Below are 23,459 nucleotides of genomic sequence, written 5' to 3' on the forward strand. Positions count from 1 at the left end.
GTTCATAATAAGTTCCAAAAAATTGTCTTGTGGACCAAATTCAGAACAAAATAAAAGTTCATACTGCCGAAAATATTATAGTAGTATCACAGTGTCTGATTTCAAAGAAAAATAACAGATTCTATATAAATAAAATGGATTCCGTCTTTTGCTGGAATTTTAAAGTTTTTTATATTTGGAAAGATTAATTTATTTTTAGCTGTTAAAAAAGAGCACTTAAGTTCTGACTGTGTAGACGCTTTCTGACCGACTCTTTAAAAATGTTTCTGAGACTGCTATTTAAAAGTATAATAATTTATTAGTTTTCAAATAACATTATTTTAGCTGCAGTGAGAATCATAATATGAAAATTTAAATGAAGTTAAAAAAATATTAATTTATGTATGAAAAAGAGTGATCCTTGCTATCTAAAAGGAAGAATATTTAGCCAATGAAGTTATAGCATCAGATCAAGTTGAAATCCTTCATGTTCAGAACATAAGAAAACAGAGCAAGGAGATTGGGGCAATCAAGGTGATAGGAATTTATAAACCTTGACATTCTGGATGCAGTTAATTCAATAGAAGAACAGAAAAAAGAGGAATAAATCAATTATAATCATTGGCATTGACAAGTAGAATACTAGAGTGTATAAACAAGCATGTGAGTCAAATTGAGTTTGAATTTATTCTAAAATGAAATTGTAAATCACTTTTATGAGTAATTGATTATATCTTACTTGATGAACTACTATGTTAGGTTTAAAATCATGTACAGTTAAGTGCAAATTGATTTCATTATGAGTTCTAAAATCATCCTATAATGTAATTCCTGAAGTTAAAAATTTGTTTATAGTATGGGTGTAGTATTTTCCATTCATTAGGCTGGTGATGGCAATCCTGTTAAGCTTGAAGTGTAAAAATTCAGAAAAGTCATAGCTTAACTCTGGTGCTGTTACATACAGAGTCATTCATCTGCCATCTATGTCATCTGTCTGTCAAGAATGTACTCGAACGTGCACAAAGTAAGCCGAACATGTTAACAATGACAAAGCCATTGAAAGAGACATCTTGTTGAAATTCATGAATTAATCATGATCTGAAACAAGTTTTGATAAGAAAATTGGAAAAAAAATTCATTGCATTACCAAATTCAGAATTGAAAAACATGCAAACTATACAACTCTGTTACTATCTCTTCAACATTAATATAAAATTGGCTTTGTCATTTGTACTGAAGCAAGTCACAGATTTTAGCAATTTTCACTATCACTGCACCATTAAAAATGGTGTCTGAAGTGAATGGAGCTGGATCTGCATCTTTAATTGTGTTCTCAGTAGAACTGCTTACTTTGAGAAGTGATTTTAATGAGAATTTCATTGAGTTGTCTTCGTGCAAATTATAATTTTGTCATAGATCTGCATAACTTGACTATACCAATACAGAAATAAAGAATAAAATTGTTTATCTTTCATGAAAAACATATAGACAGTGCTCTGTTGTTGAAAGTAAATACTTTATCAGTTGTTTGTTCATTTTAAACAATATTATTTTCTTATGTATATGATAGTAGTAAATATATAAAACAATATGAATCTATTTTATTTTCATTGACAAATGTTTATGCGTAAAATAAAAAGTTTATAATATGAAAATATGTTTTAGCCAGGATCTGGTATTTTTGATGACCTTATTGTATCTTTTAGGCAGTTTTCTGCATTGATTCTCTGACATTATTCCATGCCATTTATGTGATAAATTTCATCATGATTTTGGAGTTTACTTTATACTGTACTGTGCTGTAAAAATTTTTAGTTCTCATTTGGATTTAGGTGATTGCAACAGCCTTCCTTATGTTTATGCTTGGCATGACGGAAGCACCACAAACTTCAGTTTGTGTCAGACAAAATTGCTTTGAAATCGTTAAAATGAGAGTTAGAAACTACATGAAATGTCTGAATGTCTGAAATATCAGAACAAAATAAGTGAAAATGTTGCTTAAAATATGAAGGGGACGTATTGTAGCTTAAAATAATCATAGCAGGTTAAAAAGAAGGAAGTACCAGAACTTGGCAGTTTTGAAATCTCATAAAATACTGTGGAAAAGCAAGAGAAAATGTTTGTGTTTTGGTGTCGACAGATTTTAGCACAATACCAGAAATTAATCTTTCATCATATAAATGTGGAGATCAAATAAATCATATGTGTGATTTATAAATTTATGAATCACATTTCACTTACTGCAAATTATGGGTAAATGTAATGTAACAACAATCTGCTGTTTTGTTTAAAGTAGCTCCATTCATTCCCGATAAACCATGTTTTGTTTTTATGAACAAATATATGAATTAATTGCCATTCTGTACTTCTTTTATTTTGAAAAGAATGATTAAAGTTTGGAACCTGCCTTCAACAGAACAGTAATTAGTGAATTATTTTCAAAGTTATGGTATCCTATCATAAAAAAGTATGTATTAAAGAACATGGTATGGTCAACTACGTATGGCAGAGAAAATACAGTCAAAAGTCTTTAATCGGACTCGTCGGGACTCCGGCGATTCCGGATTATAGATCATCAGTTTAAATCTGGCAAGATGGCATGCAGAAATTATAAAATAAAAAATATGAAACCGTAATTTATGAAATAAAGAGTAATTATGATCTAAAGGGTATCAAAATTTAAAAAAATAAATAAAAAATTATATTTATTTGTTTATTTTATTAAACATTTCTTTCAAGGCGCGCATGTGTAAAGCATACATTACCCATAGTTGAAATTAGAAAACTGCAACCAGAAAACTATTTGATGTGTATTCATGATATTTATAATGACGAGGAATTTGATTTAAATCATATCAAAGACGGAGTACATCGAGATGAAATACTGCACTTAGTAAGGAATTATAAGCCGAATAAAATAAAAACCTGCCCTGAAGATAAGGATAGTGCTGACAGATCAACTTCCAGTTCATTGCGAGCCGCGTCGTCCCCCCCCCCCCCGGCAGAGCAGCGTGAAATTGATAAACATATTTCGGAATGATTAGAGACTCAAACGATATGCCTTTATCCATTTTTTGCAGCAATTCCACTTTTTGTTTGATGGATATCGAAACATGCTTTCGCTTTGTAGATCCTTTGGTAGCTCCAGAATCGGAAATTCTTTTTGACATAATCGAAAGATCAAGCTTACTTTTATAAAATTGCTGTAACAGTCTGCAAAAAAGAATAAGCCGGATCCAATTAGAAGATTAAGGAACAGTGCAATCTGCAACATTAACTGAAATAGATAATTAAATAATTTTAGCTTAGCTTATACCGTCCATTATACATTAAACGTGCATGCGTAAACGTATTATGCACATGCGTAGATGCATATGCACATGCGTAAACGTATTATGTGCGTGCGTTAATGCATTATGCGTTGACGCATGCGCAGAAAGTTTGTAGCTTTGAGGTCTGGATTATGGATGTCCAGATTAAAGACTTTTGACTGTAGTAATAGATTAGAACAATTACCTGCAGGAAAATATGTACTCATAACATTCTAAAAAGAGCTTCCAGTAAAATCGGACACCTAACAAAATAGTAGAAATAGACACAAGCATTTCCCCCTAGATTCATTACTGATTGTTTATTAAATGCAAAATTTATGTTTATAAAGCATCAGTACCTTCAGAATACCTATGAAATGATTGGTGCAGCTTTGACAGGATCTTCATTAGTTTTCATGGTTTGATACAGTGGCATAGTAATAGATCAGCAAGATTATACAAGCCTGAGGGACTATGTGCTTTAAGGGACGATTTCTTATTGATTTTTTAACTTCTGAAAAGTAGTAACAAGTTAATAAATTTGATGCCGAATCCACATTTGGTATTTTATATGTACATATTTAATTACAAATAATAGTAAACAAATTATGTTGTTAATTATAAAAGAATCTTATATCTTTATTTTTGAATAATGTAAAAATTAGAAATTGAATGGTACAACAGCATATCTTGTTTGTTGTTAGTTCTAGTGCTGTGTAATGAATTCTTTTGTTTACATGTATTGGCCATCTGCAGTATGGTAACACTGTGGCAAAATGCGCATGGGATCTAACCAAAATTAGCCTGTTTTGTTTATGATAATAATTTTGTATTTGTTTTTACTGCATTTTTATATAATACAAGAAGATAGTAAAGCCTAGTAAAGAATTGCTATCACAAATCAAAAAAAGTCTAGTTTTGGTTAGATTGTACCTGCACATTGGATAAAAGGGGCAAACAGAACAGCTAAGAGCCCAAAATCTATAGTAGTATGTATCATATATTGCGTTCTCCAAATTCTTTAGAATTGCTTTAATAGTTGTTGGTTGGAAAATAAAATTTGAAGATAAGAAGTATTAAAATAACTACAAGACTTGGTAAAATACTATGTATATATTATAGTAGTATTATACTTATATTAGTAGTTAAAATGGATGAGAAAAAACAAAAGAGTGGGGCCCAAAAGTGAAAAGAAAACAAAAAAACAGTAGAAGGGGGGGGGGAAAGCTCCCTGAATTAGACAACTTTGATATTAAAACATCATATACCCCCCCTGCCAAAAAAATTTGAGTTGATATGGTCTCTGCGATATGATTCAACAGACTGGACAAAAAACTATATTATCAGCTGAGATCACCTCTACTATTATGGTTGATAACAAACATACCGAAGAAATATATATGAATATCTGTAGATATAGGTAGCTCGTTATATAGGTTAATGTATTACTGATGATATGAGAAGATTTCTAATTTAATTGTGATGAAACTGAAGAAAAACCTATGAGCCCATTTCCAAAAGATACCAAATAAGGAAATAGGCATTTTAGTGCAACATATTAAACATCCATGATGAAGTACATATAGCTGTTGTGACATTAGTTATATTACTCTAAATTATTGTATGCTTCATATTGCAAGCCTTGTTAGTTGTTTTCTAACACTAGCTTCTAGTAGTTGGCATTCAGGTATTAGAGATTGAAAAAATTAATGGTAACAATTAAAACCCACAGTGGAAGCAAAACAAAATTGGCTACTGATAAAAGATTTAAAAAAACAAATTTGATACAAGATAAATTTTTGGTTTAAAATGGTTTTAGAATGATTATTTAGCATTACACTTATGCTGTCAGAAAATGTGCTAGCTTTTGAGTGGCTTAGTCATGATATAGATACTAATTATAATGGCAATATTTTTTTGGCAGTTTAAATCACTCTTTGGGGGAGGGAACATCATGAAGAAAGTGATTGTTTTTATAACGGTGATTGTTTAAATTAAATATGCAGTTAATAAAATTATTAAAAACTCAGGGCCATAGGATCCATCAGTGGCTAGCAATTGTACATTGAATTTTTAAATCAGTAATTCATGAAAACCACCTAGCCATGATGTAAGGCATAATAAAGATTTGTAATCTCATCCTACGATACACATTCTGCCAGGCATTCCTCTATTGTTGCTCCAAATGTGCAATATTTTGGGGTGCCTGAATCTGGCAACCTACCATAACCCCATATATGTTCGATTGGTGAAAGGTATGGTTACCTTGCTTTCTAAGGAAGATTGTTAATAGTTCAGAGACAGTCCAGAGTATAAGCAAGCCATATGGGATCTAACATTATCCTGTTGGAAAATAGGATGGCATACTATGAAGGGTAACACAAATGGCCGTAGAGTGTCATCAGCATATCATTGATTATACAGTCAAATACCGAAAATCCACTGACCTGAAATCTGCGTTGCCTCTCAGAATATAAACATTCAGTTTATAGGTTCCGGAAACTGCAACATTGAGTTTGAAATATCGAAGAAAAAAATACTTACCGAATAAATGACGTCATAATTACCGAATAATAATGAGTCAAAACAGAAATACAAAAATTATTATTAAATTATTGACATAAAAAAGTTTAAAAAAATAAGAAAATTTTTTTTCCTCTCTAATCTGCATCGAGGTAAAAAGCAGACTATTCACCCAACTCTTTGTTCAGGTTCACAATTCACGTTGTATTTTCTGAGCTTTGTTATTTCATTTGACGAGATTGTTTAGTGCTGCCTTTTTTTTATATGGAGAAATTAAGAATATTTTAAATTTCAGCCCTTTTTAATATAATGACAGATAAGAAATGCACTCGTGATTTTACTGCTTGCAACATTGAAAAACGTAAACACATTACATTGACGGTAACACAAAAAGTGCAAATTCTGCAAGAGATGAAAGCAGGTGCTACTGCTCGATTTATAGCAGAATGGTATGGAATTGCTACACGATTGTGTATGATATACGGAAAAATAAAGAAAAGCTGTTGAAATTTTACAGCAACAGTGATTCTAACACCGGAATCCGAAACCGGAAATCTTTGCATGAGGCGAAATTGGCAAACCTCAATGCTGTGTACATATAATAATACAATGAATAATATAATCAATTTATATATGTAATAATAATTTAATGCATATAATAAATTATGGCAGTAATGTATATAATAATTTAATTTAATGTATCTAATACGCCTTATTCATTTTGCACTTTTAGTCCGAATATTATGCTTTATCTTTTCTGTCCTGAAATCCGCACAACGTCTAATCCCAAGCTTTGCAGATTTCTGAAATTCTACTGTAGTTGTATGCATGATGACTACGGTTGACTTGCTGTCGGAAAAGATAGCATGCCACGCCATCGTACCAGAGATAATAGCTATTTGCCTCTCTAAAACAGAAGCTGATGCTGCCTCTCTCACACACACATAGATCTAATGGCCACTTGCCCCAAGACTGAGGCAGGATTTAGCTGAACACTTTGCAGGGTTCGTACGGTCCTTAGAAGTCCTTAATTTTTTCAAAAATGATTTTTGGTCCTTAAAAGGCCTTAATTTGGGCCAAAATGAATAAACGGTCCTTAATTTTGCTCATTTGACATTTCTTATCATTTCTAATGATTGCCATTTTCAGTGTGAATTGCGATTTCTCATGAATATGGAATTAAAATTCGGGTAGTGGAGGAAAGGTACCTTAATAAAAACGAAGAAAGAAATAAAAAATCTGAAAGTTTAGGGGGCGTTTTTTTAACATTTTGCGTGTTACATTTATGTATCCCAACCTGGAAGGCCACAACCCTTCCGACGCCAATAGGAACGAGATGCCTGGAAAGTGCATTTCAATAAACTGTGTCCTCATCAAGTTGACTACAAAGACTGGATATTGATGGATGACAATCCTTATAAAGCTAAATGTGGTCTTTGTCTGAAACAAATTGAAATTTCTAGAATGGGAGAGTCAGCGCTGAAAATTCACATGAAAATTAAGTTTCGTTTCATCATTTCAATTTGTTTTTACACGGTTTTGCTTAGCTTAATTTCTGTGTTTGTTTCAATTAAGCCATAAATTAATTTTTTATCACCTTCTACGGAGTTTATTCTCTTTTGCACATACTATATGCATGGGATATCGGGATTATGAGTTTATTTCTGCAGATGGTCTGTTATCGATTTCGCGGGAAATCTGTTGGCTCCATTTCGATTTTAGGTTGCCAAGGGCAAATTCGGTAACGCTAGCCGAGAAAAAGTGAAGTTCGGAAATACGTTTTGAAGCTTCAATAGACAATTAAGTATTTGGTTTAATCCTATGCTGTTAATAGTAATGCATTATTTTTGCTAATGGCGATACAATTATTAGTTGAAAACAACTAACTAATTAAAAATTTTAAAGTATTTTTAAAGCTGAAAACAACTAATTGAAACTAATTTTCCTGAATTAACTAGACGCAAAATTAACTTTCATGAATTACTGAAGTTATTGGGTAGAAGTTTAACTGAAAATATACATTCCGTATTATATATATATAATACGGAATATATATATATATATTTATACAAAGTCCGAGGTCTGGACTCGTCGGGACTTCGGCGATCCCAGATTTGAGATTTTCCCGGATATTAGAACATTTTAAATCTAAGATGGCACGTAGAAATTATAAAATTGAAAATATGAAAGAACCCGTAACTGGGGACGTGCGGTCTGACGGACCGTGCCACATGTTCCTCCCATCACCCCTATTGCACGCTTTGTCCAAGTGAATGGATTCTTCCCCTAGCTTCACGTTTCGTGACCTTCTTTCCGACACCTTCTTATCGGAATGCTTTGGCAAGTGTATCTGTTGAAATTCTTCTAGAGCGGTCTGTGAGACCTCACCTCCCTCTCAGTGTTACAATTTTCAGCAGTAGTGAACACATGGCTTTGAAGTTAGGTCCGTGGAGATTCATTTATCCTTCTGATCCACGTTATGCGGAAGAACTGAAAAAAATTCTAGACGAAGTTGGAAGTGATTTTAGTGAAGAAGATGACTGTGAAGAAAATTTCTGCGAAAAAAAGGCGAGCAGTGGTTTTGATGTCATCATAGCATCATTCGATAGAAACAGACTCGGAAACACAGAAACCTGAAATAATTGGTTTTTATAACAGAACCAAAGATGGTGTTGATGCTTTAGATGAAAAATGTTCTGTCCATTCCTGTAGTAGGAGAACAACGCGTTGGCCTATGGCTCTTTTCTACCGGTTAGTAGATATGAGTACAGTAAACGCATACATTTTGCACCAAGGTTATAACCAAAACCCTGTTATGACCAGAATGGTGTTTTCGAAAGAACTAGCGAGAGAATTAGTCCAACCACTACTACATACAAGAGGGAAAAATCCAAGAAGAAATCGAGAATTGCGCCTGACGACAAAGCGGATTTTAGGAAAAGAAAGCTGAGTCTAAGGTTGTGGAGCAGTGCACAAAAGAAGCAAAATTAAAATCAAGGAAAACATGTCGTCTGTGCCCCCCCCAAGCAAGAAAAGAAAGACAGTATATTTGCCAAGACCCTGTTTGTTTGGAATGCACGCAAATATGCTAAAGAAGACGAAAACTAAATTGTTTACTATCAGAAAATCAGTGAGATACTGATATTTTAGGTACTGTCAAAATTTTTCTGTATTGTGCTACATACAATTTTCTGTGGTTAAAATTTGCTTTGAATATTAACTAATATATATAATATAGTTAATTCAAAATAGATGCAATCTTATTTTTAGTTTTATAGAATTTAGTGCAGCATATGATTTTCATCAAAAAATTTGAGGCTATGGGGAAATTTTCTGCGAAAACTTTAATTTCACTTAATAAGTGTAAAAACATATTTTCTTTTCAGAGTAAAATGTTCAAAAAACATCTAAGTGAAATATCATGATGATATTTTAATTAGACGACTTTTAAAAATTTATTATAATGCGCGGTCTCTGAGACCGCACGTCCCCTGTTATGTTCAACTTTTTCACCTCCCCTGTTACGGGTTAATATTTATATGTTTACTTTATTAAACATTTCTTTCAATGTGAGTTGTTTGATTTGTTTTCTCTGCTAATACTTTAGACTAATACTATAGACATATAATTTCTTGTTCAGTTATTAAGTTCCATTGTTCAAATCCTGTAATTGCTGTGTCGAGAGTTCCGAATAACTTGTCAATCAAAATTTTTTCTCTGTTACTTTCTTCCCTATCGGTAGCTGTATTTTCTTGATTTAGAACCATACTACAGATTTCGCCCTCCGTTAATTGATTGATGATTGGGGCATTGTCATCGCAATGAAAAACTTCTGTTTAACTTCCCTAAATTCTGCCGCCTGGTGCGGCCATGCAAGCTCTGGTGCTGGTTCTGGCTTTATGTGAATAACAAATCAGTTATTCTTAATTCAAATAGCACTAAATATAATCGTTTGTCCTATGAGTATCATTAACAAAATCTATTTTTAGCATAAGGAAAGAAATTTCTGTTAAATCTCCCCTTGTCAACATTTAAGCGCATTAAACTTAAATCTGTAATCAGATAATACTCTATTATTTGGCGTCGCTGCATGAATCATTACTCAAGTTGTCATCCGTTGATAAACATGCGGTGATGAAAGCAAAATACAATAAATAATGATTCGCGATTTCGGCATCAAGGATATAAAATATTAGTTGGTGTAAAATTAACAAATATTTATTTCTTCAATAAGGAGATATTTTATTTAGCGCCAAACTGAGATTAAGAATCGGCATTTCCGACATGTTCTTTTATGATGAGGAAAAAAATCTAATGCACATGCGTAAAGCATACCCCTTCCCTCCAAAAAAGCCCTAAAAATTGGTTGGTGGTGGCTTTGAGGTCCGGATTTTAGATCATTCCAGATATTGGATGTCCGGATCTCGGACTTTGTACTATATATATATATATATATATATAGTAAAAAATGTATATTTTCAGTATACATTTCTTATTATACATATACAGTCAAAAGTCGTTAATTCGGACACCCATAATCCGGAATGATCTATAATCTGGACCTCAAAGCTACAAACTTTCTGCGCATGCGCCGCGTTCACGCATGCGCACAGGCGTTTACGAGAGCGCGTAAGACCCTTACGGCTGCGAATATGTTTGTGCGCATGCGCGTTTAATGTGTAACGGAGTTATACGCTAAGCTAATGTTATCTAATTCAGTTAATGTTGCAGATTGCGTTGTTCCTTAATCTTCGAATTAGATCCGGGTTATTATTTTTTGCAGACTGTTAGAGCAATTTTATAAAAGTAAGCTTGAACTTTCGATTATGTCAAATAGAATTTCCGATATATATTTACTACAAAGCGAAAGTATGTTTTGAAATCCGAAATCTGTTTATCAATTTCACGCTGCTCTGTGGCAGAGGGGGGGGCAGAAACGTCATTATTAGATTATGATAGATTAGAAAGATTATGTCAAATAGAATTTCCGATATATATTTACTAATATGTAATTTGTATCTACAAAGCGAAAGTATGTTTTGAAATCCGAAATTTGTTTATCAATTTCACGCTGCGGATTGGAAGTTGATCTCTCAGCACTATCCTTATCTTCAGGGCAGATGTTTTTATTTTATTTGGTTTATAATTCCGCACTAAGTGTAGTATTTCATCTCGATGTACTCCGTCTTTGATATGATTTAAATCAAGTTCCTCATCATTATAATTCGCTTCCGATAGTGAAGAAAGTGACCCAGAGGTTATTGAAAACGAAAACATTTCGATTGACAAATTAGTCGGTATTCTCAACACAGCAATATAGGACTTGAACAGCGGAACTTTGTAACTAAACAAGAAATTATGTCTGTTTAATAGAATTAAAGAGAAAGTATTATCACATGAAACGAAGCAACTTACATTGAAGGAAATGTTTAATAAACAAATAAATATTAAGCTTTTTCTTTTTGTAAATTTTGATACCCTTTAGATCATAATTGTTCTTTATTTCATAAATTACGGTTTCATATTTTTAATTTTGTAATTTCTGCATGCCATCTTACCAGATTTAAACTGATGATCTATAATCCGGAAAAATCGATAATCCGGAATCGCCGAAGTCCCGATGAGTCCGGATTAACGACTTTTGACTGTACATACATTATATACATATATATGCGATATTTAATTTTACTAATGCCTTGCATGTAATGCCCCTTTTACGTGCAAAACATCACTCCCTTCTCAACTGCAGAGTTTCTTCTAACAGTATCATGAATTTTGTCAAGTTAGAAGAACCATCTACTTCAGGAAAAGATGTAACTGCTAATTTAACATCAATAAGTGTAGAAAATAATAAAATCAATTCTTTTCTTTTCAAATCTGAAGTTACAGATGCAGAAATATCGTGGGCTTTTAAGTGCATCAAAAGCCACTATTCTTTTAAATCGTGCGATGATATTGGGCCGTTATTCACACAGATCAAAAGAAGTAACTAGATATTCATGTGAGGTACTGGCATCACGAAAATAAGGTCAGAACTCAGTACCTTACTTTTGCATTTATAGGGCATGCAACAAGTGAAATTATTTTATCCAAATATTATGAATGTGTTGAAAAACTAGACTTGTCATAACTCTTACAAATATCGATGGATGGTCCTGCAGTAAACTGAAAATTTTATGATTTATTGCAACAGGACTTGACAAAGGAACATAACATTCAATGCTTGACATTAGGGACATGCGGTTTACACATTCTTAACAATGCTTTCAAGCATGGGATGTCATCCACTGGCTGGGACATTCCATCATTCTTATCCTCCTTATATTGGATTTTTAAAGATTCTCCTGCAAGACGTGAAGATTTTTTAAGTATATCTGGCTTAAAAAAGCTACCTGTGAAGTTCTGCTTTTACCGATGGTTGCAAAATGTCCCAGCAGTTGAAAGAGCCATTGAAATATGGGATGACTTGCTACTGTACATTAAAAAAGTTGAAATGGGGAAGTTTTAAAAAAATTCATCGAAATCCTTCTCAAATATTTTGGAGGCAACTAAAGATAAAACATTTCATATAAAATTAAATTTTTTTCTCTCTCTGTCGAAAATATTATTGCCTTTCCTTGAATATTATCAAAGTGATAAACCACTTATTCCCTTTTTTACTGAAGATATCTTAAAACTTGTAAATGATTGCCTTCAGTACTTTAAAATTTTGAAACTAGAATATTCAAAAATAACTAAAGCAGAAAATCTTTATAAATTTAATTTTAATGATCCAAATTGTTATAATGATAAAAGTAAAGTTTATTTGGGATTCATTGCTGAGCAGTTAATGAATGATAAATGCCGCAAGAAGGACATTTCACAAGCTGAAAGTTTTGCATTGAAACAAGAAGGTCAACAATGTGTCTTAACAATGGTACAACACTTAATGTCTAAATGTCCAATAAATTATTCTCTTATTCGAAATGCATCTTGTATAGACCTGCGATTGATGGTTAAAAGTCCAGAAAAAGCCCAGAACAAAATGAAAATAGTTCTAACGGTATTAATGCGGAATAAACCTGTTTTACAAGATGATTGTGATGAAATTCTGCTGCAGTTTGGAGAGTTTCTAGACAAAGTAGTTAAGACAAATTTACATAAATTTTCTACTTTTGATCCTCAAAATCTTTCTCTTGACACATTTCTCACTTCTTATTTTCATGATTTTCACTATTCAAAAGTATGGAAAATAGTGAAAATGATTCTTATCTTGTCACATGGACAGGCCTCTGTGGAAAGGGGCTTCTCTGTAAATAAAGCAATTGAAATTGAAAATTTAAGTGACTCATCATACATTTTTCAACGCACAGTATTTGATTACATAAAATTTTCTGGAGGTGTTCTTAATATCGAAATTAATAAAGAAATGAGATCGGCAGCAGCTTCTGCAAGGTGTAAATATATGCAGTATTTAGAAGAACAAAAATCTTTAACTAAACTTGAAAATTCAAAGAGGAAAAGAAATATTATTGAGGAAGAAATTGATTATATGAAGCAGAAGAAAAAATTTCTTCAAAGGGACATTAAAGATATTAATGAAGAAGTAGATGCTTTAGCAGATGAAGCTGAGACCAGTAGGAACATTGATTTGTTTATCAAAGCAAATGAACTTAGAAGAATAGTTAAAGAAAAGGAAATAGACATAAATAAATTAGATGTTAAAATAGCTGAAAAGATTTCAGATTTAAAAAAAGCACAAATGTTTTGTATCTTTTATTGTACAGTTTATTATTCTAGCATCTTTCAAAAAACCAAGGAAATAAATTGTATGTTTACAAATCAGTTATTTTAATCTGCAAAATATTCTTACATTGTGATTATAATAGTAGTTGACTGTGTTTAAATAAATATCAAATAAGTTAAATAATAATCATTAAATCTCTAAAATAGTGACTGTTATTAGTGTAAAATACACTTATACATGTTTTTCAAGAAATTATGTTCTTAATTTAATGTTATCTATTTCATAACTTGTAGGGAGTTAGTTAAATTTTCAAAATTGTTTTATGGTAAGTATTAAATTGAATTTAATAATAGTGCATAATACACACTTCTGTTAGTTTCTTAAAGTGAAATTACAAGCATGAAGTCGGTTGTATGGATAATTGCTTTATTCTATTCGTTTTTTTGTTTGCTGATAGGTCCTTAATTTTTTCTTTGATGGTCCTTAAAAGTCCTTAATTTTCATGTAAGGAAATGTGTACGAACCCTGCTTTGTGATGCTACTCGGTTGGTAGCTATGACACCACTTCAGACGAGTCTGTTGATGAGCGCAACCTCGTCTCAGCCAAGCTCTGTGAGATGGTGGAAGATGTCATGGATGGTATGGAAGTGGTTATAGCTCATTGGTTAGCAGACAAAACTGCTGTTAGGACAGTTAGGGCCAGTCACTTCATAATTCCGACTTCGCCTAACATTTGTGCACCTTCGCTTTGATTATGCCAATGATTACAGTAACCATTGAAGCACATTTAGGTTAATCTTTGGATTATGGTAACTTGGCGATTTTTTGGTGAAAAATTTGGCGATCAACCCTGCTACAGCAACCTGCTAGTTTTTTTTTGGACGCCATTTTGTTTTCACGAAGTAAAGGCCTTTTTTTTTTTTTTTTTTTGCTCAAAATTTTTTACAACAATCTGCTAGCCGAATTACGCTTATGCTAGAACTTTTATGGAACAAAAGTGCTTAATCCTGACGAAGATTAGGTGCGAAATTGGGGCAAAGTGCAGAATCGCCCACTGCTTGCAGTGTTTCTAAGAATTGCAGGTACTATTCCGTTTTAAGGGCCGTAAAAAAATTGCAGCGAAAATGTATGCGCAAAAGCGCCAAATCTATCAAACGCGCCCATTTAACCGCGCGCCAAATCTAGCGTACGCGTTGATTTCAGATTGCGTAAGTTTGTATAGTTCTATATTTCTTAAGACGACATTGAAATACTAGTTTAATTTTTAAATCCTTTTTTTGATTTTAAGTCCTTTTTTGATATCCTATGGATTTAACAATTTGGGAATTGCCCATGACGAAAAGTCGGCAATAGAATTTTGGGTAAAGTGCAGAATCACCCATTGCTTGACGCGTTTCTTACAATTGCACATACTCGGTATCCATGTGCACATCGACTTATTTTCACTTATAAAAAAAAAAAAATCTCAGAATTGCACAAAAATGGCACTGCGCACACTCTTGACTTTATCCATGTACACTGCTAACGTCGTAGCTAGTAACCTTTATCGCCTTACCAAAATGTCACCAAACTACCTGTTACCATATTCTAAAGCTTAGCCCACATTTGCACAGCCATGTCTGTTTGGTGTAGGCACGGCTTTTTGCTTAGCCCGTTTGATGCATCCCTATTATGTTATCACGTCTGAAGTTGTCCTATTGTTTATAAAGTTTACAACAACATCATAACAGTATTATTGGCTGTATCACTACAGAACTGCAATGCTGACAATGAGAAAAGGAAAACTATCCGCAGTTGTTACCTATTTTGTACCATGCTAGTTATGCAGTAGAAACATGCATTGTGATCAAAGTGAACAAAAACTCATTGGCCTTAAAATTTTATCATTTGCATAAACATTTTTGAGATTTTCAGATTCATTTTTAACAGTGCTTTGTTTCTTTTGCAAAAGAATGCATCTTGCAATTTTTTGTAAAGGCTCTGAAAATTGTACCAGTTTAGTGGTATGTCCCCAAAATTTTATTACAAGTGCATTCTTTTGACTGAGATTTGGTCTGTAGTTAAAGTTCAGCATCTTTATGGAACCAAAAATAACTTTTTTTTAGTATGAATTATTTTATTGTTTGGTAAATTATCAACATTTTGGTGATTTGAAAAATAATTTGATTCTTATTTGCGAGTTGATTTTTTTCAATAATTATAACAATATTATTATGGCATCTTTAAAATAATGATATTGCATTAACCCCTACTTTGTTGACAGCGTGTCACATGTTCAGCTTTTTTGTGCTCGTATCATTGGTGTTTCATGGCATGCGATGAAGAGAAAAGATTGCATCATTCAAGTGAATCCATCGCTATGTTCACATCTTGTTATATTTCATGATTATGTTTTGTATTTCTGACTATTGCTAACAGTTGGCACAACTAGTCATACTTTCTTTAACCCATTAACCGCCAAAACTACAAGGAATGATTCTTTTCTCATGAAAATAATAACAAATATTAAATTAAGCATTTATATACATTGAAAATAAAAAAAATGCTCTTACCTGTGGAAAAAGTGAGTGTTGCGTTCGCGCAACGTCAGCGGAATAAGACTACGGATGTTGAGTGAGTAGGATTGTACTCGTGCAGTTTTTCCTTTGAGTGGAGCACTGGATTACTTTTTAGCTGTATAGCGTTTTATAAATCTATAAATCACATTACTTTTAATTAATTTAATATTAAAATATACATTATATTTCTTTTACAAACACAGATTATTTCAATTGAAAGATTCAAGCATGAAAAGCTTCTCTACAATCTTGATGTAAAGCTACATTACATGCTTTGCATCTAAAAACAGTTTGGCTATGGCACTCTTTACAACAAGTCTTTTGTTATCATTGGATTTTATGATAAAATGTCTACCATCTCCATGCAATAGTTTTTGAATGCTGAATTTACTAGGTCTTCCTGTTGCTAATCTATTTCTGGTTAATTCTACACTCTCAATAGGAGTTTGCAAAAGGAATAATGCAATCTCGCATCTGAAATCTAAAATACACTTTATTTCCAGTAGCAGAAAGTCATGATATTTAGTTAAGTTTAGATATGGTCTCACCTTATATAATTTATCAGTATTGTCAATTTGACTTTTGTCAGCTAAATGCAAATTCTGCTACGTATTCCTGTGCTACAAACGTGATATTGATTCTTGTACAATAGGAACAGAAATGTCCTTATCAAGTGACCAATACATTTTTTCTTGAGGTAAAGAATAATATCCCGTATATACAGGGGTTGGACAAAAATATGGAAACACCTTTAAAAAAACATGTTTCTTTGCTTAATATGGTGTAGGAAACCCGTTGGCATCCAAAACAGCTTGCAGTCTTCTCGGAATGGATAAATACAGTTCCTGTATGTTTGCCAAGGGAATATTATACCATTCTTCCTGCAAAACGGTGGCAAGTTCAGATAACGATGTTGGCGGTGGATAACGAGAACGCACTTTCCGTTCCAATGTAGACCACAAAGGTTTGATAATATCCAGGTCTGGTGAGTGTTGTGGCCAGGGAAGATGGGACAACTCATCCTCGTGCTCAGAAAACCAGTCCTGGACAATGTGAGCTGTGTGAACAGGGGCTTTGTCGTCTTGGAAGACACCATCACCATCGGGGAACAAAGTTTGTACAATGGGATGAACTTGATCGGCCAAAATGTTCACATAAGTCTTGGCAGTCATGTGCCCTGACACAGTTATCATGAGGCTAGCAGAGAACCACGATATGGCTGCCCAAACCATAACAGAACCCCCGCCATGTTTCACTCTTGGCAACAAGCAGTCTGTATTATAGGCTTGAGATGGCGTTCTCCAGACGTAAACTCGGCCAGAAGTGAATGTGAAGTGGGAAACAATGTGAAAGAAGAATCGTCAGACCATATTACTCGCTTCCACTGCTCTGTATTCCAGGCTTTATGACTTAAACACCACCTTTTACTTTACGGCATTAGCATCACTGATGACTGGCTTCTCAATTGCCAGCATGGCCAGCAATTCCCTGTTTATGAAGCTCCCTTCTAATTGTTTTGGTACTCACAGGGTTCGGTAACACAACATTCATTTCAGCAGTAACTTTTGCAGCTGTGGTCTTCTTATTTTTCGTCACAATTGCCCTTAATGATCGTCTGTCACGATCACTCAGGACACACTTTCGTCCGCGCTGTGATTTAGCAGATGATGTTTTTCCGCTTTTCAAATATGCGGAATAAATCTTCGATACACTACCTCTTGAAACACTAAACGTGTCGGCTACCTTGCTTACGGAAGCACCTACCATACATGCTCCAACAATTTGCCCACGTTCGAAGTCTGTTAACTCTGACATAATGCAATGACAACCTCACATAACAGTACTCCGACAACAACTGAACTGTTTAGCACATTTACGAAGTTGTATAGGTGGCGTCAGTAGTCAAAAACGCCAGCACCACCTACATATTTAATTAAAATCAATCTTTCTTTTCAAACATGCATTTCAGACATATTTCAAAATATTTCAAACATATTTCAAAATATGTTTCCATATTTTTGTCCATCCACTGTATATTCCAATAATATTTCAATAAATCTTCTCATATAGGCTTCAGATGCAATAAATTCTGGGAGATTTTTTTGCTGAGCGTATAAATTTGTCCTTTCAACGAGAAGGGAGTAAATGTCTATACAAAAAAGAAATATCTCTCCTGTAGTTTTACCTTGTATTTTGTCTTTTATGGTTTCTCTTCTGTCTCTTTATTTTCTTCCTGAGACATAACTGAGGGTTCCTTTCTTATCCATTTCAAGTTTTCAGTTTTCTGCTTTTTCTTATGACTACCACTGCTTTTAGAAGGCTGAAACTTACTTCTTACATGAATTTCAACTTCCCAGTAATATCATTTGGTAAAATATCATTTTCATTACTTACAAAATTGTCATTCCCTTCTTCTTCATCAGTAGCTTCTAAAATTTCTAGGGGAACAGCAACAATATCAGTTTCATTCTGGTCATTATTAACATTATCATCATTAATTATTATTAACATTAATCTGTTTCTTCATCAAAATAATCTTTGAAGGTCTTCTTCTAATGTAAGATACCTCGTTATAGGCATGTTTAAAGCAGCCACAATAGGAACCAATCGAAAGGAAAGAGTAAAAAAGGAGCTTACCTGTTTCCTGCTGACGTTGCGTCAGCGCAACACCTGTTTTCCTTCCTTCCCAACACAAATATAAACATCTGATTGATGTAATGTTTTGATAAACGGTGACCTTGAATAAAAATAGATCACCCATAAAGAGGGCGATTCTTTCGTTAAATATTTTCGGCAAAAATACCCGGTCGAAAATTTTGCTTAAATTTTTGTTAAAGTATGAGATTAATTATTATAAACAAATTGATTGAAGGCAAATATTTTTTTTACAGAAATAATCTTCATAATATTCCCTACAAAAAATCATCTGCTGGTAATTTCATTCCTTGCAGCAATGGTGCAAAGAATTAATTAAATTTGTATTTATTCAATTTATTCTTTTGAAACAATTAGGTAGTTATATTTATATACGCATTTATTTTGACCCTTGCGTCAACGCAATACCAGCGGCTAATGGGTTAAATTTTTTCTGTGAGATTTCCCATTTGAATGGAAAATAGTCATTTTCTATTTCCTGTAATTTCACTTTCTTTGGTCATTGTTGCACATCAAGATAGCTGGATTCAGGGTGTGGGTTCAAGAACAGTGAATAAAGTAGCCAAGATTTTTTTCGACTAGTTAAGGAATAAAATAATCAACAATAAATAATTTCATTTTGCTTATTATGCTGATGGTCAAGAATATTTGTGTAGCTTTCTTCATGGTAACGTTATAAAACATTTTGTATGTATTTGGAACAGTTCTTTTTATGCAGAGACTTATCTTAAATACTTTAAAGGTAATAAATTTGATATACGTAGCATTAGAGAGTATTTTTTTAAATTTAAAATTTGGGTGTGTTGTGGGGAAAACTGGAGATCAGTAAACGAGATGTCACATGTTTGACAACCAGTGAGTCAAGTAAAAATTGCTGACTGACAAAATTGTTTTACACTTTTGAATTCAGGATAGCATATATTAATTTTCATTGACAGAAAAAATGCTTTTTTGGACCAGAAATTCAAAATAAAAAAAACAAAATCGGACCAAAAAGAGTTTAGAAAATGATACTGAAATATTTTTTCCCACATCTATCATGCTTCAAAATATTTTTATCTTTCATTTTTACAAATTTCATATGTCTTGATTTTGAAATTTAAACTAGGTAATAAATGTTATAAAGCAACATTTCTAAATTTCTTTTTACCCTCCCCTTGGGAAAAAAAAAAAAAAAAAAAAAAAAAAAAACACTATTATAATATTTTTGTTAAAATTTATTTAACTTATCTATCTTTTTGTGACAAGTGTTTTTCCCTCATATGATTATTTCAAAATATTCAGGTATGTGTTGGCTTTATTGTAAAATTAATTTTATGCTTTAACACATTGACTGCGGAAGGGGGGGCCACCAGTGACAGGCACTCGACTTGGCTACAGTGCCGTGGGTGCCACCGGTGACTGGCGACGCAACCAATAGTAAAATACATAATTAGAGTAAATATCGATACTGGTAAATTTTTAAATAGTACCATTGTTACTATAATGGTTTGAAGAGTAATAAATCATAAAAATTTTAATTATAAATCACAATAATGGTCTACAGCATCTTAGGGGTGACTGATGACGACGTAACGGCTGAACTGAAGTGTCAGGAGCTGTGCTCTATGTGTCGTCGAGTGCATCGTGAGTTGTAGCCTGGAGAGTCTCGAGAGTATGTGGAGTTCTGAGAATGACTAAGCAGAGTCGGGAGCTGTACTTTGGTGCTTTGCAGTGAAGCTGTCTCCACCTTGATAGCCTGATAACCTGAAGGCTGTGTCGCTGATCGTGTCAGCATGTTTATAGTAGTTCATCGACGACTGTGAAACGTGTTTTGGAGCTGTCCTGACAATACTGGCCAATAAAGTGTGTTTTGATACTTCATCAAGTAGTATTGTCATTATTCACTCCAAATCCTCACGGACCCCGTACGAACGTGAAGGAAGAAAATAATGTAACAACTGGTGTCAGAAAAGAAAAACGCAACAATATATATATATAAATCATTAATAAGAGGTCTTTTGGCTCTATTTACATAAAGTTGGCTGTAATAATAAAGAAGTACTTTTTTTACTTTTGATCCCAAATGTTTTACTCTTGATACATCTACTATCTTTTTTATTTATATTTTTTATTTTATTTGTATTCTTTTCTTTATAATTTTCACAGTTCAGAAGTATGTGAAATGGCAAAAATGATTGCAATATTTTCATATGGACAAGCATTTGTGGAAAAGAATTGCTCTGTTAATAAACTGACAATTTAAAAGATTCATCCTTTTCTGGAGTTATATTCTCAATATTAAAATTCCTAAGAAATTGATTAATAAAACAAAATAAAATTCTTCATCCAAAAGATATTGTTGAAGGTATTAATAGGTATGGTACCCTATTTAATATCTTCTGAAATTGATTCTTTTCTGGTGATGAAGAGACTAGTAGGAGCAGTGATTTATTTGTTTATGAACTAAGAAACCTAGAAAGAAATGAGCTTCGAAAAATAGAAAGAAATGAGTATAAATAAGCTAAAATATGTGGAAAAATTTAAGATAAAAAAGACCCACATATTTGTGTTGTGGATGGTTTGCATCTTTCTAACATATTATTGTTTTAATATCTCTTTAAAACCAGCATGGTACATTATATGTGTAACTGCTTGCTACTTTTAACATCAGAATTTCCTTAGCTTGTTAGAAAATGTTTTGAAAATGTTTTGAAAAATAAAACAGTGTTTTAATGAAGACAATCTAAATCTTTTTAAAAATATATGTGATAGTTATAAATGTGTAAAGAAATTAATCATGAACTTATTTTTAAGTCCTTGATTTTCATATACTAAAATTTTTATGAACCGTACTTAGAAAGTCCTTTATAAAGGCATTTTCTTAAGCAAATAGCACTTGTATGCTTAATTAACCAGAATTTTCATCCTAATTACATCAATAGGAAAAAGTTATGGTTATTGTTAATTTTAAATTAATTTTTAAATCCTTTTTAAGATTGATTTTATGAAGGTTTTTCTAATAATTTTCTAAAATAAAATCTTTTGCTGAAAATCATTTAATCTTTAAAGTAGTATATCTGATTGCAAATTTTGATGACTCAGAACTTGATAAAAATACTTTTCTGATTAGGATGTTATATACACATATTAAAAATATGAATGAAGTAAAATATTTTGTAACAAATCCTTCTTCCAAATTTTCTGTGCTGCTTTTTTCTGGTGCCTCTTTCTCTCTTTTTTTTAATTGAATAAATCTTTTATATTTATTAACTGTACTGCAAAGTTTTGATAAAAGGAGATTTATTATTTGTTTGAATATAAAAGTGTTTAAATTTATGTGAATAGTTTTGTTTTCATACATATAGAAAATTTAATTATCTATTTGTTACAGTTCAGTAACTGCTCAAAATATTTTGTTTAGAAATTTATATATGGTTTTTGCAGATATGCGTTTTACAAAAACTTCATTTGAAGAGTTAAATCATGCAAAATTTTTTATGACAACATAATGATGCAGGCTTTGTGGAAGAAAGCAGTTATCTTTTTAGTTATAATAATTGCCATTCTGCAGGTATGTTTCTTCAAACATTTCTTTTATATATTAAAAAAATATTCTGTATTTTTTTCATAAATATGTCATCATTAATTTTTTCAAGAAATTTATGAGAGTATTTATGTATTCCTATGTGATTTTATGTGATGTATGGTAGATCGTGTTTTTACTTCCTTCTATGAAGTAAAGAAAGTATTATAATCATGAAAAATTTTGGGTATCTTATTTCAACGAAAATATCCTTTTGACTGCTCAGAAATTCATTTGGATGATTTTTTTTTTTTTTTTTTTTTTTTCATGACATTTGTATGTATGGATGGAATAAAGGACACTTTTTCCAAAAGAGATTGTAAAATGGATTCGGAAGGTGTTTTTTTTTTCGATGTCTGTTCGTACGTATATATACCTCACATTACTCAAAAATTATCAGCTGTAGAACATTGAAATTTTGAATTTTGGACTATAACATCTAGTTATGCATCTCCCTTTTTTATTGCTATTGGCTGCACTCCCACTCTCATACCTGGCTCAGTGAGCTCTTTTTTTTTATTCTTAATGTTGGTAAATTGTACATTTTTGCTATTTGAAGACCAAAATGGCCCAGACGGCCTTTCATTCAGATGACCACAACCACCTCAAGCGGCCGAAATTCTGATGTTGTTTTCTTCCCTCCCCAAAGGTAGCAGGTGTAGTTTTCCCAAATGCATTGTATCAGTTTATTGCAGACAGCTTGCCCTAAAAGGATTTATTTGTTGTTTCTTATCTTTATTTGTTAGAAGTCGAAGGGATGTCAATTGAAATCTTCACTCTTCTTTGTGTGCTATTGGTTAGGGTGGGGAGGAAATTGCTGTGATTCTCGAAAACCATATCGAGCAATTCAGTATTTTAACATACAGGTTAATAAAAGCTCCTTTGTGTTCAAAGAGTTATGGATAAGAGAGAATGTGATAAAATTATGTTGTTGTTCTTATTTTCTAGTTAAGGTTTTTATGCCTTTAGTTAATCTGCATGCAATAATTCTAGAATTATCAGCAATCATTCAACAGTTATAGAATTATCAATTATTAAAAGTGTATGTGGAGCTAAGCCTAACAAGGGAGAGATATGTGTACATTTGAAATTGTTAGTTGTATAGTGAATTAGGTTAGATGGGACATATGCTTCATTGTCAA

General features: G+C 32.5%; 1 protein-coding gene across 1 annotated transcript in view; it reads left to right on the plus strand.

Moving 5' to 3' along the window:
* The window catches only part of LOC118206018 (beta-1,4-glucuronyltransferase 1-like), a 70,965-nt gene that overhangs the window by 5,784 nt on the left and 41,722 nt on the right, over positions 1-23,459 (plus strand). The window contains exon 2 of the mRNA XM_035378298.2: positions 22,179-22,305. Coding sequence (XP_035234189.1) covers positions 22,243-22,305 — 63 coding nt within the window. The 5' untranslated portion in view covers positions 22,179-22,242. The remainder of the gene's footprint in view (positions 1-22,178; positions 22,306-23,459) is intronic.

Source organism: Stegodyphus dumicola, chromosome 9 (genome assembly GCF_044657685.1).
Source record: "Stegodyphus dumicola isolate Sdum_Otavi_A_Nest chromosome 9, ASM4465768v1".
NCBI classification, from domain to species: Eukaryota; Metazoa; Arthropoda; class Arachnida; order Araneae; family Eresidae; genus Stegodyphus; species Stegodyphus dumicola.